Source organism: Solanum stenotomum, chromosome 7 (assembly GCF_019186545.1).
Source record: "Solanum stenotomum isolate F172 chromosome 7, ASM1918654v1, whole genome shotgun sequence".
NCBI lineage: Eukaryota > Viridiplantae > Streptophyta > Magnoliopsida > Solanales > Solanaceae > Solanum > Solanum stenotomum.
Window position 1 is genome coordinate 14318335 of NC_064288.1, and position 15633 is coordinate 14333967.

General features: G+C 35.9%; 3 protein-coding genes across 4 annotated transcripts in view; 2 read left to right on the forward strand and 1 right to left on the reverse strand.

Annotated features, from left to right (window-relative positions):
• The window catches only part of LOC125870580 (peptidyl-prolyl cis-trans isomerase FKBP15-1-like), a 1082853-nt gene that overhangs the window by 135765 nt on the left and 931455 nt on the right, over positions 1 to 15633 (forward strand). The window lies entirely within an intron of this gene.
• Positions 1 to 15633, forward strand: part of LOC125870566 (U-box domain-containing protein 9) — an 841044-nt gene that overhangs the window by 122517 nt on the left and 702894 nt on the right. The gene's annotated exons all lie outside the window — the stretch shown is intronic.
• On the reverse strand, positions 8766 to 10892 carry LOC125870581 (uncharacterized). The gene is made up of 4 exons (XM_049551045.1): positions 10552 to 10892; positions 10441 to 10484; positions 9684 to 9759; positions 8766 to 9124 (listed from the first exon to the last, which is right to left on the reverse strand). The coding sequence occupies exons 2-4, from the start codon at positions 10447 to 10449 to the stop codon at positions 8766 to 8768; spliced, it is 444 nt and encodes a 147-aa protein (XP_049407002.1). The 5' UTR covers positions 10450 to 10484; positions 10552 to 10892.

A 15633-nucleotide genomic window follows, 5' to 3' on the forward strand; every position in this document is an offset into this window, starting at 1 on the left:
GTCAACCTTAGGCTAAAATTCAAAGGCTAAAACGCCTAATCGCACCGACTCACACTGAAAATCTCGGGAGTCATGTCGACCATGCTACTAGCCTAAAATGACCCTTCCGGAGCTGATGAAATCGTCAGAATTGGATTCCGATGTCATCTTCTTGAACTTTTGATCGAAAATGATCTTCCAAGGTTCATAAGCTCCAAACCACAAAAACTCGCACCAAGACCAAACGAACGACCAGGTGACCGAACTGTCAGTCCCAGCAAGTCATAAATGACTTGGGGTCGCTATAGGAACGCTCTAAACGACACACAGAAGGCAAGACACAGAAATGACCATGAGGGTCATTACAGAAAGGATCCGTAGAACCCAACTTTAGAGATCCAGAACTGAACTTATTTTCTTCGAGAGGGTCTACGGTCCGTAGACTTTTGTACGGACCATAGATGGTATTCCATACACTACTTTTGTCAATTTTAAGAGGGTTATTTTTAGTTCTTTCTCACCCTTTCTAAACCTATACCTCAACATTTTTTCACCTAATGAAGGTCACAAGAAACCTCTAGCACAAAGTTGAGTTGAAAGCTTCTTTACCGATTAAGTTTAGAGATAAGATTATACTTAGGTCAACATGAAATGATCATATCTCTCGGCATATAAAGAATTAGGTGGCCTATGACCTATCAAATTAAATATCTATGAGTTTTTATTTCAATGCCACCAAGTTTTCCTTATTTTAAGTTCAGAGTAAAAAGTTATGCTTGTTTTCAAAACAATATTTTTTCTTTAAATTAATTTATAAGGAGAGCAAAACAATTGAGTTTTGAGAAAGAGTTTTCAAATTTGAATTTTTTAAGAGTATAAGGAAACTAAGTATTCTCAAATGTATAACTTTTTACATTAAGAAAAGAGAAACTTTGATTTCTAAATGAGTTAATTAGTTTAGAGTTTCAAAGCAATTACCTCTTTTAAGATGATATTTTGAGTAATTACTTCAAATAGAGCAAGAGTATATTTTTTACATTTGAGCATGAGCATATATTTATTGAGAGTAGTATTGAGCACCGATATGGGGATGAGTTTAGTAACTCACATTCCGCATAAACCATGTAGCCAACACGGGTAAAAGATCTTACTTTTTAGACTACTCCTTATTACTTTTGAGTAGAGCTTTAGTGGATACACTTGGTTGAGATTTTCTATACCCTAGTAAGGTATAGGACACTTCTAGCAGTGTGGGAGAGACACCGTATCATCACGCTACTCATAGTGATGGTTGTCGATTAGAGAATCTCCCAAATAGAGTTAAATTGTATTTTTATCATATCACTTAATATGTTGAGTTCAGAGATAAGTAAGTATTTGTAAATTTTAAATGATTTCACTCTTTTATTTTTTTACATTCAGTTGTGTATCTAGTTTCAGCTTCTTCAGTCCAGTTATTTATTTTCCTCAGCTATATTACATACTTGTACATTCAATGTATTTATGTCATTCTACATATATTTTTTTCATGATGTAGATATAGGTGTTGAGGATCATCAACATGCGCTCTGTTGAGATCATTTTACACTTCTTTCTAGCTTCGGTGAACCTTCCTTGCATTCGAGAGAATTCCACTCTTGTCTTTCAGTTTAGTAGTTCTGAGGTGTCGTGGGTCTTGTCCCGACATCCATGTTGAACTATATAGGCTTCATAGGTATTAAGTGTTGAGTTTCTTCAGTTTTTCCTTCGAACTATTTTGGCAAACTATTGTTGTTTTCAGAGTATTTTCACACAGTTTTAAGCATACAATTTTGATATAGTTTGAATTTGAGAAGTTTTGAGACTTTTGAATTTAAATTTTGTTTCAAAGCTTAAATTTGTTTGAGTTAGTCTTTCGCTAAGTAGTCAATCATACCAAGGGTTCTCTTGGGGATTAACAATGATTCTCGAGTGTCGGCTAGTATGTTTATGAAGTCGTATCAGTAGGATCTTATTTATGTTTGTGAAGGCGCCCACTTTTACAACTAAGGGACTAACATACATGTAAAAAACAATCTTCTTTAATACTCCAAATCATGCAATAGAATTGTTCCATAAGGAACTTATTCATACTTATGCATTTTTCAAATCCATTCGGCTACCACACATACTCAAGGTGGTTGAAATAGCAAATCTCAGATGCTTATTGATGAGTTATCCTTAGATAAAGTCTTTAGAAAGTTAAGAGACTACAGAGGGGCTTGAGAGAAGCCTATTAGTGTGCAATGTATTGATTTGAAAGAATGCACCCTTTTACATAAGAATCATGTGTTTGAGCTAAAAGCAAGATGTTCTCTCATATTCTCTTCTCCAAACCTTGTTCCAGGTGAGACCCTGAGAGGGGAATATGTTCTAGAATGCTTGGGTAGTATTTTTCACCTGAAAGATAGTATTAGTTATGATGTTATAAGCTAGTAGTATAGAAGTGTCTAGAGTTAGAAGTTTGTAGTCATGTACCTAGTAAGTCATTAATGATGAGTTTTTCCCTTATGTGTAGGCTAAGGAGTAGTGATCTTGTGTGGATTTCATGGAAGAAGATAGAGTAAGAGGGTTAGGATGAGTTAGAATATACTTTAACCAGAAGGGAGTTTATGTCGGTATGTCATTATGTTAGTGAACACCAAGTATATGTGTTGAATAGAAGAACAAAATATTCATGAGGTGATAGATCTAAGCTAGGCTTATAATTTTTTAAAGGAGATCCCATGATATTCAGAGGGTTATAGAACAAATTAGGCAATGATATATAGTGAATGGGGTAAATAGTACTTAAGTTGAAGGGAACATGACGGTAAACTATAAGTATGTAGACTAAGAGATAAAATTTGACTAATTGTCATGAGGTCTTAGTGAGCATCTTAATTTTATGTAGTAGTCGTAAGTTAATATAGGACGTGAGAAATTATATTGATATATGTGCTTAGTACTAGACACTAAACTTGAATTTGAGATGAGTGTCGTGATAAAAAAGATGGCAACATGAGGATGATGATGTTAGTTTTAAGATCTGATCTAGTAGTTTGACATAAATTAGGTGAGGAATGAAGGTGTTACTTTTCGATAAATGTGAGTGATACAAATGTAGCATTATGACTCTTAGATAAGAGAAATGAAATGTGGCTAAGTCATTAGATTAGAAAAAGCATTAAGAGGTGTACCCGAGATCGTATTTAGTTAGACGAGGTTCTAATTAGGTTTATGATATTTTTATATGTGCCTAGGTAGTATAGTTGAGCTGTCAATGTGGGGTAGGCTGATGTAAGCATTATTTATTACCTTTAAGAGTTTGGTAGAGGAGATTTTATATAGCCAAGTCAATGATGAACCTCTCAAATATAGACAAGTTTTCTCCAGTTAGGTAGATATGAACTTAGTATGGTATTGGTAGGCTAAGAAGGAGAAGTTAGACTATTAAGAGTTAGATTAAGTTGTTTTTATAAGACAATGCGGTTAAAGATTACAGAGAGACTTTTATAGAAGAAAAAATAAGTTAAGTGAAGCATCTCAGAAAAAAACCTTAGAAGAAATCTTAGCACCTGTGCTTGGAGAGCTCTTTAGCTGAGATTAGCATTTCCCGAGCATTAAAGTAAAGTGAATATATACTGGTTAAGAGAAAACGGAATAGATCAATAACTTTTAAGTGTCTTCTTCAAACCTAAGGGGGAGATGATAAGATGAGAAACTAAGTCAAGTGTGTATTCAGAAAGAGTTATAGTGTAATTTCAATCCATTTATACTCTAACGTATTCCTTAAAGTTTAGTCGTTACAATATCCTATTGAGGTTTCTAATATCATAATTGTGTCCATGACCTTTGCTCCTACACTTCAAGTAGATTCATATCTATGCTCAGTTTCTAGAACGAAGGGTGAAGACTTTAACCAATTAATCTCAATCTTACTCTATAAAGTTGTGAATATTAGCCTTATGATATGAATCTATTCATATAAACATCATATTTATAGCACTCTCGCGAATTCATGATTTACCCTCAATGTCTAGCAAAATAATATTATGTCATGCATATTCTTATATCAGATTTCTTGAATAAATCGTGCTTGTGAGCTTTCGCTCTACGCTTTCCTTGAACGACTAAGTAACATAATTCTCACAAACGGCTAAGTCAAATCACTTGCTCTTACTGTGTTCAAGCCTAATCTCTAATCCACAAAGTGCTAAAAATATTATGGTTATACTTATCTAAACCACAAGATTCAAATTCTATACCTTTATAGGGAATGTCATCCCAAGAGTACTTCTCCTTATAGTTGTCTTCAACCAACCTTGAGCGCATATCAAGAAACACCTAATGCATCATGTGTTTGTCCACATGTTAACAACACCACATTTAAGCCTAATACTATAACCACTCCATGGACTCCTAGTAACCAATCCTTCTAAGAATTTCTCATTCTCGCATCATCTTTACCAACTGAAATTTCATGCATTACTACCAGAAACTAACTAATTGCTCTCATTTAACTATTACTCATGGTAAAACCTCATTCCCTCATTCCTCCACATTATAACTTAAGATGGAATAATAAAAAAACCACCATTACCACAATAAGAAACATCAGCCCTCTCTTTTTATCATTACTCAACTACTATCAACAACATCACTATCAAAACTGAAAAGGATCACTGAGAGAGCTTTAGGGAGAAAGATCATAAGCATGATTCATCCAAGAGTTCTTATATAAGAATATGCATGACATAACAATATGTTGCTAGCCATTGAGATCAAATCATAAATTTGCGAGACTGAGCATACTATGAGATATGAGTGCTTATATGAATATGTTCATATCATGAGGCTGATATCCATAGCTTTATGGATAAGATTGAGATCAATGGGCTTAAGTTCTTTCCCCTCATTCTGGAAACTGAGCATAGATGCAAATCTCTCTAAAGGGTATGAGCATAGGTTATAGATACAATTATTATATTTGGAATATCAAAAAGATGTTGTGATAACTGAACATGAGGAACACACAAGATTATGAATGGATTGATATATCTCTAAAACTATTTCTGAAGACATCACTATCTCATCCTCAACACTTGACTTGGTTTCTCATCTTATCATCTCCCCCTTAGGTCTAAAGTTTACACTTGAAAGCTATGGATCTATTCCATTATCTCTAAACTGGTCTACATTCCCTTTACTCCAATATTGGGGAAAGGAAAATTATCTCATTCTTATTGAACTCTCCATAAGGAGGTAATAAGAATCCTTATTAGACCTCTTTCTAAGATGCTTCTCTTAACCTCTTCTCATTGGCTTATGGGGCCACTTAATCTGGCTGTTAATAATCTGAGATGTCCTTCTTTAGCCTACCAATATTGTCATTTTAAGTTCATAGCTAGTTAACTGGAAGAAACTTGAACTATATTAAAAAGGCTCATCATTTACTATATATGATCTCTTTGGCCAAAATTTTAAGGGTAATAAATCATGTTTACATCAGCGTACTCCACATTGACACTCAATTATGCTACCTAGACAATACATGGAAACAATAACTTATTAGAACCTCATCTCAATTCGTACGATCTCGGGTACACCTTGTAATACTTTTGTTAATCTAGTGACTTTGTCATACCTCGTTTCTCTTATCGAAAAGTTAGAATCTCACACTTGTACCACTCATATTCATTGTAACTAACCTCTTAACTACTCACCTACTCTGTATCAAGTCTACCGGATTAGATCTCAAAACTAACATCATCACCCTTGTGTTACCATTCTCTTTATCACAACACTCATCTCAAATTCAAGCTTAGTGTCTATTACTAAACATGGATATCAATATGTTTGCTCGCTTACTATACCGACTTACAACTACTAGAAAAAATTAAGAAACACTCGCCCACTATGACCTCATGACAAGTAGTCAAACTTTATCTCTTACTCTGAATAATTACAATTTATAGTCACATTCCATTTTCATAACTCAGGTGCTACTTACCCCTTCGCTATACATTATTGCCTAGTTAGATCTATAACCCTCTGAATATTATGGGCTCTCCCTCAAAATATAAGCCTAGCTTAGATATATCACCTCATGAATACTCTTATGTTCTATTCAACACCTATACTTAGTCATCACTAACACGATGATACACCGACTTAAATTCCCTTCTGGTTAAAGTATACTCTAACTCATCCTAACTAGTAACTATTCTTCTACCTCATATCATGAACTCTTCACAAGATTATTATTCCTTAGTCTACTCATAAGGAAAAACTCCTTATTAATACTTACTGGGTGTATGACTACAATAAGATAATTTGCCTCCTCACTATTTCCCTTTCTTAGATTACTGAACCTCTGCATGGACTCTTCTAACTTTGGGCACTTTTACTACTACTGTTTATAACATCATAACTCATACTATCTTTTCGGGTGAGAATACTACCCAAGCTCTAAAACAGACTTCTTCATAAGGGCCTCAACTGAAACAAGATTTAGAGAAGAGAGTACATCTCGCTTTTAGCTTGAACACATGATTCATATGAATAAGAGTGCATTCTTTCGAAACTCAACACTTAACTCACTCACATGTTTCTCTCAAGCCCCTCTGTAGTCTCATGACTTTCTCAAGATTTTTGTTGAGAGTAACTCATCGATAAGGATTTGACTTTGGTTTTCAACTACCTTGAGTATGAAGGGTAGTCGAATGGATTATTAGAAATGCACGAGTTAGAATAAGTTCCTTATGGCACAATTCTATTGCACGATTTAGAGTATGAAATAAGAGAAACTTTTCTTAAATGTCTATTGTCCCTCATTTATAGAAGTGGGGCCGGCCCTCACAATCATAAATAAGATCCTAACTGACACGACTTCATACACACCCAAGAACACTTGAAATCTGTGCTCTGATACCAAGTTTGTCACAATCCGAGCCTACACCCTGGACGTGACTGACACTTGAGAACCATTGTTGGTCCCTAAGCGAACCTTTATCCTGGCTGACTACAAGCGGAAGACTAACTCAAGTATACATACGTATCAAGTTAAACAAAATGTTTAAAATAGTTTACTGAATCTCAAAACTAAACTGAATATACTGAGTATGAAACATAAGTTTTAAGTAAGCATATGAAACTGAAAGACTCTCCAAACTGTCTATCTATGAAGCTCTACTGTATAAAGATGAGTGTCGGGACAAGACCTGCGACTCCTCAAACTATTACGAATAACTCACAAAACTGGAGTCCTCAGAAAGCAAATAGGTCTTACTCAAAAGCTGACGAACATATGAAATGATCTCAACGGAGTCTTGTTGAGGATCCTAAGAACCTCTATCTACATCATTAAAAGATGCAGGTCGAATGACATCAATACATTGAATTGATTCTCCTCGCTTAACCGGTCAAGGAAAGCTTAGAGAGAAATTATGTCAAACCACATAAAGAGTTTTTGTTTTTAAATTCTAGGGGACAAAGTTGCAAGCCACTATTTAATAAGCATATCGACACATAGAAGGACTTCTTAAAGACAAATAAGAGTTCCAGATTACTAATGGGCTGTTGGATCGGGTCAACCCCAACTACACTTCCGTGCACAAAGTGATTAAACTATCCATTACAGACAACACAATCATAAAGGAGAGTGGCCGTGTTGTTTAAACACACAACTTCTTTGAAAGCTTTGTATCTTTGGAACACGTGGAAAAATTGCCAAATGGTGACATATTCGGTGACTCTTCACATGACTTATTGAAAATTTTCACTTTATGTTATATAATACCTATCACTAATTTACCTCACCTTTATTCAGACTTGTTTTGCGTGTTAGTTATAGTGAATCCTATCATTGTAAAAGGCAATAGCAAAAGACGCGAAATTGTTGTTACAAATGAATTGTAATTTGCCATTATTTCTTCTCTACCATCCGTATAAATCTTCCAATGCATTCACAATACTCATCTAATTGATAATCTAGCATGAAGCATACAACAGCTACTCTATGGGGAGATTTTGCAGTAAAGGGTGGCGCTTTTCTGGAAAAGCTGAAGATGCATGTTAACAATTGAGAAAAAAAGAAGATCTCAGGCAAATTTATACAAACCTTTTCGCAACATATTCTATGCATTCAAGCCGATAAACACCTCAGCAACTTCCCGTGCACCAAATGTTGGTTGCCATTGACCTCAATTAAAGTGCACCCAGGGGTCTTTGCTAGATTCTTGTTCTTAAGAACTTTTCTAACTGAAGCAGCTTGAAAATAATTGCAGTCTGCTGAATAGATGTTTGAAAGTAAAACATAATATCCGACACTTCCTCTATCCATCGCAAATAACTTATCCGAAGCCAAGTGAGCCAAGTCAATATTTTTGTGGACCATGCATGCACCGAGTAATGCTCCTGACTCAGCTGGACCTGGTTCAAGAGGCATCTCATAAATAAATTCCAAAGCATTTTCTATTATAAGAAGACAGTGAAGACAGTGTATTCTTTCGTTCACCCAAAGAGCACTTACAATCATACTTATGACTTACAGCTAAATCTTTCAAGACTTTGCCATTTTTAAACTACAAAATAGTTTAGTTGCAAAAGAATGGCTCCCAACTGAAAATTTCTCTCGCTAACAGAAGCCATTTCCCTTTTGCAAAATCTCATTGGTGTCAATTGAGGGGTCTGTGGACTTTTGATGGAGTTTTTGGCCTACCCTTTTTTCAGTTAATCTTGACAGTTTAATAATTCCACTGATGGTCTTGTGGCCTAAAAAGGAGTCCCTATTCTTCGAAGTTAGATTCGTTCTGTGCAGACAATAATACTTCTTCAAGTTCCTTACTGAAGTTTTCATTGTCATCCTGCTCTTCAGCCACTTCTTGTTGGGACTTATCCTGCTCTTCAGCCACTTCTTGTTGGGACTTATCATGCTCTTCAGCCCCTTCTTGTTGGGACTTATCATGCTCTTCTCCAACAACATCAACTGAGTCTTTCACAGGCTGATGAAGAATGCCTGTTTTTTGATAAAATAATTCCTTCTGAGCTTTCCAGTCATCAGCAGTCTTCCCGACCACGTCTCCTATCAATGTCTGGTTTTCTACTATGTGCTTTATACTTTCTACATCCACAATGTCACTAGCCTCTTTAAGAAAAAAACAAGTGAAAAGATGTCCTCCTCGACTTTATTGAAGGGGGAGTCAAAACCTTGGATGCAAAAGAAACCTATGGAATTTATGCATGCCAAATCCCCTGAATCTTGAAACTAAGCTCAAACTTGGGAGGACAGTTTTAGACTGCCTATACCACTATCTGAACAATACTTCTGTGAACGAATTCAGGGTAGCTTCACCGCATAAACGTATTCACAGCTACTTCAGTATGTACGCAATGCATAATTTTCACTGTTATTGAATACTAAATATCCTTAATTAGCACATCAATAGTGCTGACCACAAATAGAAAATGACCAACTGACCAAGATATATTTCCGTTGTACCTTTAATACTAAATATGCCTTGACACAAAATAGTGCAGACCACATATATAAAATGGCAAAAATATATTTCCGATAAAAGCTTAAGAAGCTCATTGAGTTTACCTTTAATACTAAATATGCCGTACTCACACATAATAGTGCTGACAATACATAGAAAATCACCAAAATATATTTTCTGTTAAAAGCTTTAAGCTCATAGAAGTACCTTTAATAGCAAGATCTTTCGCACTTGCATAATCTGCTGAGTTTTGCTTGAGCAAATCCACCTCAAGCTCCAATCCCTAGGAAAAATGGGAATATGAATTTAGCAGCCTCAAGTCAAAGATGGAGACATGCAATTGCAGGTTAAGTCACAAGAGACCTGATGAAAGGACTAATGCAGCTAGCCTCCCACCTAGCTAACTTGCCATGCTGATCAACTCCAACATTCAAATAATCCAATTAACGGAAAGAATGCCCACATGTCCAAATAATCATCTAACAATATATTTGATTTTGCGTCATTTAAAGCTTAAAACCCTCCATTTGAGTTTATCTGATCATAAACAGGAAACTAGTAAAGGGAGGAAACATAAATAACACTTGCATGTGATTCTGAAGATATTTGAACAATTACATTTACAAAAAAACACAGAAACACCGTCACGACAGCAGAAACAATATCCTATTCCAGCAAACACAATTGGTTCACATTTTGGAAGGGAGCAATTCCAACCAAATTAAAGTCACAAGTTATAGAAAATCGATTGCTCTAAAATAACTAAATATTACTAGTATTTTTTATTTTGACGAAGTTGTCACCTGATTATTTTCTTGCAATCAATAGAAGTACAGATCTACTAAATATTTCCATCAAAATGGTGCTTGAGTTCAACGAATCCTTGTAACTAGCCACATCAATCCATATGAACACTGTATGCAAAAGTACAGAGCTGGAAGTATATTCTAGAAATCAAACATACCATATCCATGTGGGTGAAATGCTCGATCCGGCTATTTGCAAATAACCAAGGAAACAAGATGAGGGAAGGTTTAGAGTAGACTGTGAAATAACAAGCTGTAGCAGGAAAAGTACTTTTTGCATGCTATTTGGATACTTGCATTTTGTACTTCTGACAGTTCATCTAATCTCCCGCAGCAGAGCTTTCATTCACATCCACAAACCCAAAAAGAAACATGTTCCTATCTAACATACGCTTGACTACAGCAGGGACTACCTTAACATCTTTGGCCTTTGCCTCAGCAACAACGTTCCTAAGATTCTTTAACTCTCCTGTCAAATGGAATTGACGAAATATCGTCAAATCACAGCAAGATAAGTGCATCAAAAGCACGTCAGAGTTGCACAATGAACTAAATTGGTAGCCTAACACTAGTAAATTGGTAAACAAAATATACTAGACGAAGTACCAGATTCAAAACTCCACATATCAATATAAATGGAATCCACAGACATTAATCAGATGGTATACATCCACAGGCAATTCATTTATCACACAGGTGTGGCTACATATCACGAACACTGAATTATGGTGAACCAGTCTAGAAGTGTGAACTAATGCATATTGAATCTGCAGATGATAGTTCAAAAGTACTTATAATGTTCATTGGGGTATTTCTGATGCTGAAGATGCAACGACTTCTCATGAATATAGAACTGCCATAAGGTAATTTGAGAAATGAGAGAGAAAGAGAGCAGGAGATCATTTGGCATCCAAGGAATTTTTCGTAACAAGTCCTGCTGATTATTGTTCTTTAAATAAAACACAACATGTCCTTCAAATGAAATTGAAACTACCACTTAAGAACTTGTCCACAAAACTATAGTATAAGCTGATATTGTGATTGGTGGTCTCAGTAACACCAACTTATTCATTACCTATATTTTCATTTTTCATAAATTATCCAAGAATTCCTTGAATTTTGTGCTTTAACTATTACTATGAATGTCATGACCCAGGGGTACCCCTAGACGTAACACGGCGTACTTGACCCCGAAGGGGTCGCATACAAGCCCTTAGCATATCATTAAGCATAAAACTCATAGAATAATGCGGAATAATTTTTTTTCTTTACAATCAAAGTCTTTCATAAAAGAGAATGAGAATCTAGACATTGTCTCATTTAGCCATCTAAATACAATCGAATAAGAAATAGGGGCACAGCCCTTACAATAGTTCTCAAATGACATACTAAAGAAACTACTAAGTAAAGATACTCGTCCTCGAATCTTGAGGACTCACCAACTAGCAAGGGTGATTACCTATCCCAAGCTTGAATCAATAGAAGACCACCTTCAAGAGCCAAACCCTACACTTATAGAAAAAGTAGAAATATGGGTTAGCTCAAGAATATACTAAGTATGGTAGGCATGCATAAAAACCTTTTAAAACATGATAAAAGGGACATTTTAGTTGAAACCATGCAATATACTAATTTGAACATCATATTTGAAATAGTTGGAGAATGTACTCATAAAACAACTCACATATAGTTCATCATAGCATAAAGGGTAACAACATAAACATAAGCATAGTCTCCAATCATAGACATAGTGAAAATATCAATCATCATAAGACATAATGCACATACATAGTCAAATACCAAGTTCATCTCATCATAATGGAATCATTACCTAAGTAACCCTAAGTTTTACTTGTGCCATGCATAGATAGGATCCCATAACCCTATCTACACTAAGTACCCCTTTTAGGTCACCATGCTCATACTTGTTATTCACTAGTCTCATCCTTAGTTAATACTCATAGAAAAGGAAACATTCATATTCATTAGTTCATGTCAAGGAAAGTCAATCATAACAACAATCCAAATGGAGCATGCATTAATTCATAAATCATCATAATGTAATGGAACCACACCATGGCTACTCTCAAAGTCTACTTGTGCCATATATGAGTGAAGTCCTATACCCTCACTCACACTAAGTAGATCTTCTTGAGTAGTCATTAGTCATATCTCATATTTCATGTTCATAGTTCATTTACATAAGATAAACACACCATGGTTACTCTCAAGGTCTACTTGTACCATGTATGAATGACATCCCATAATACCACTCATACTAAGTATCCCTTTTGAGGAACCATAGCACATAACTCACTTTTTTGTTCATTAGAGGGAATATAGCCTTAATCGACATAGACCATGTGAGCTACATGGAATCCGGTGACGTGTAACCCCATACCGAAAGAAGGTGTCCTACTTGCCTAAGGTAGAACTAACATATTTAGCTTTTAGGTGGATCCACTAGCTAAAGACCTATGTGGTCACATAGTTATGGGATAGGAAGATTGCTTTTAGAAACCCGACCTATTGTAATTGACGGGAGAGTTGCCATCTCATGAGATCATTTGTAGAAGACCCAACCTATTGTATTGACGGGAAGGCCTCTACCTCATTTTTCATATCCACTCGGTGCTAAGAATTATTTCCCAAAATTACTTGTTTAGTCTTGAATTGGATTTACATGTTTGAAGGAGTATTTTACCCTTCATTCAACCCAACTCATAAAATAGCTCATAGATTCAAGTAGGTGAGAACTAACTTTCAACCTTAGAATCATCATTAGTATGTGAGAGTAACTTTCACACCAAGATCATGTGTTCTCATGAGAATGGTCTTTCAATCAACACAATAGGATCATCATGGTCATGTACATGTCATGCATAATAATGTGTAAAGGTGCATATGAGAACTAGACTTTCAATTGACACCATAGTTACATCATAATCATGTTCATGCATGGAGTGTGTGTGTTATTTTCCTTGCAATGACACAACAACAATATTATCAGCATAGACACTTCCCTCTCAAAGTGTTCATAAGCATGTACATATTATCACAATCATGCATAATTCACATATATTGAATTCAAGGATCATAGACCATATAAATCAACACATCTAACATTCATTATAGTAGACATGTATATAATCCTAATTCAAATAGTTCATTCATTGCATGAATAAGCTCATATACTCATATTGTAGGTCATGTGGGTAGAGTCTTTCCACAATAGCACCATATACAATTCAACATGCATAATAGCTTTCTTCTTAGAGCCTCAATATTCATAGTTCATTCCTTTTAGATTTTACCTTTAAAGCCTTAGGAGTCATCTTCATATTATGATCATTACTCTCAAGCAACACCTCACATGATCATCATGTAAACCTAATTCTCAAGGTAGACTAACCACTTGTTTCATTCTTACTCAATTATAGTCATATAGCATCAAGTAAACTAAATTTCAATACTACTCAACCATGATTCATCATGTAAGACCTAATCAAGTTAGTTCATATCTACAAGCTTTACTTAAAATCAATTCACGTCTAGGTGATCTAATCTAAGGCAATTTATCAAGAAGTTCATCAATTTTAGAAGGTCACATATAAACCCTCAATTAGCCTATTTCATGACATTGCCCTAATCACATCAATTCACCTTAGAAATCTTAGGTTTATAAAGTATACATGTAGAATCATACTTAAATCATGTAATTACATCATAATCAACTCACATCTAATCAATTGGATCAACTTCCAACAATATTCATAGTGTAAAGAAGAACCATAGCTAGGATTGGGAAAACTCATGGATTCTTTAGGAATTCGAATTAAAATCATATAAAATCAGTAATACATTCATAAACAAACATAATTCATAATTTAAAAGAACCTTTGAAAGGAATCCATGGGGTTGAGTTGAAACCCTAGCTATTTGGGTTTTCTAGATTTGAGATAAAAACTTTTGAAGGGACTCCTTGGGTGATAGCTACCCAAGGATGAAAACCACCATACTTTAGGTGTAGAATCCAACCAAATTTGTATGAAAAATCCCCCATCTTCAAGCCCTAGTTGATCTCTTTCTTGGTCTTCAATGGAGTTCTAGAGAGAAGAGTTTTGGAGAAAACTTTGGGGGTAGAGTTAGTTATGGTTTGGGGTCTTGGGGATTATGAAGTTAATAGGTTATTTAGTGGTTTAAAACACCATATATAAGTTTAATAAAATGAATTAAAATGATTTTACATTAATATAATCAAATTAGGAATTTCCTAAACTAACCTCACCTTAGGCCGAGTTTGGGTAGATTATAGGTGCAATCCACACCCCTTGACTCACGGACCGTGGGTGCACTAACGCCCTGTCCTAAAAGTCCGTGGATGGGGTATGCAACTATTCATTTTGGGGCCTGACCCACGAAACCTCCACCTACGGGGCGTGGGTCAACCTACTGGCCGTAGGTGCCATCCGTAGGTTGCCCCATTTTGACAGCTTTTTGGTTTTAGGCACCATTGGTTGGTCATTGGGGGGTCGTATCTGTCACGCCCCAAACTCGAGAGGCGCAACTGCCTTCTAATGCCAAAACGCAGGCTCGAGCTGACCCTGTTGAACCATTTGCTACTAGCGCATGGCAGCCACACACAATCAAGAAATCAAACAAGTATATCTCGGCTTAAAACTAAGCCATCGGCCGGCAAGGCCCCTATCAACTAATCTATAACAGAAACAGCTACTCCCAGGAGATCATATAAATAAATAGTCAACTAGCACAGAAGTCCTAATTGGGCCGTCGAGGCCACCATGATATCTATACCAAAACTAAAAGCAGGTATATATCAATACAATACATCAAACAGCTCACAAGCTTCCGCAAACCAACAACATAGGCCAGCATGGCCATAACGTAGCTATAAACCCCACACACTAGTCTGCAAGCCTTTAAGAGTAGTAAAGATTGGTGGGACAGGGCCCCAGCCTACCCATAAAGATATATACAACAAAATGTAACAAACCTCCCAACTCTGGTAGCTCCGGAGAAAAGGGGCTAGCCAATCGGATAAAAGTCAATCCTGCTGCTGAGGAGGTCTACTCAGTCGTCTGTCAGGACCTGCATGAATGAATGCAGCGCCCCCAAGGCCATGAGGCGTCAGTACAAAATAATGTACAGAGTATGAAAGACAATAGACTATGATGAGGTATCCTGATATACTGGAATAATCCAATAAATAAATCAAGACTAAGATAAGTGTACTGACCTGCTCCTAAATCTAAACTTATCAAAAATAATAAAACAACAACCTAACTAAGCCCCCATAAGCTCGGCAGGTACAAACAGCACACAAAACCACC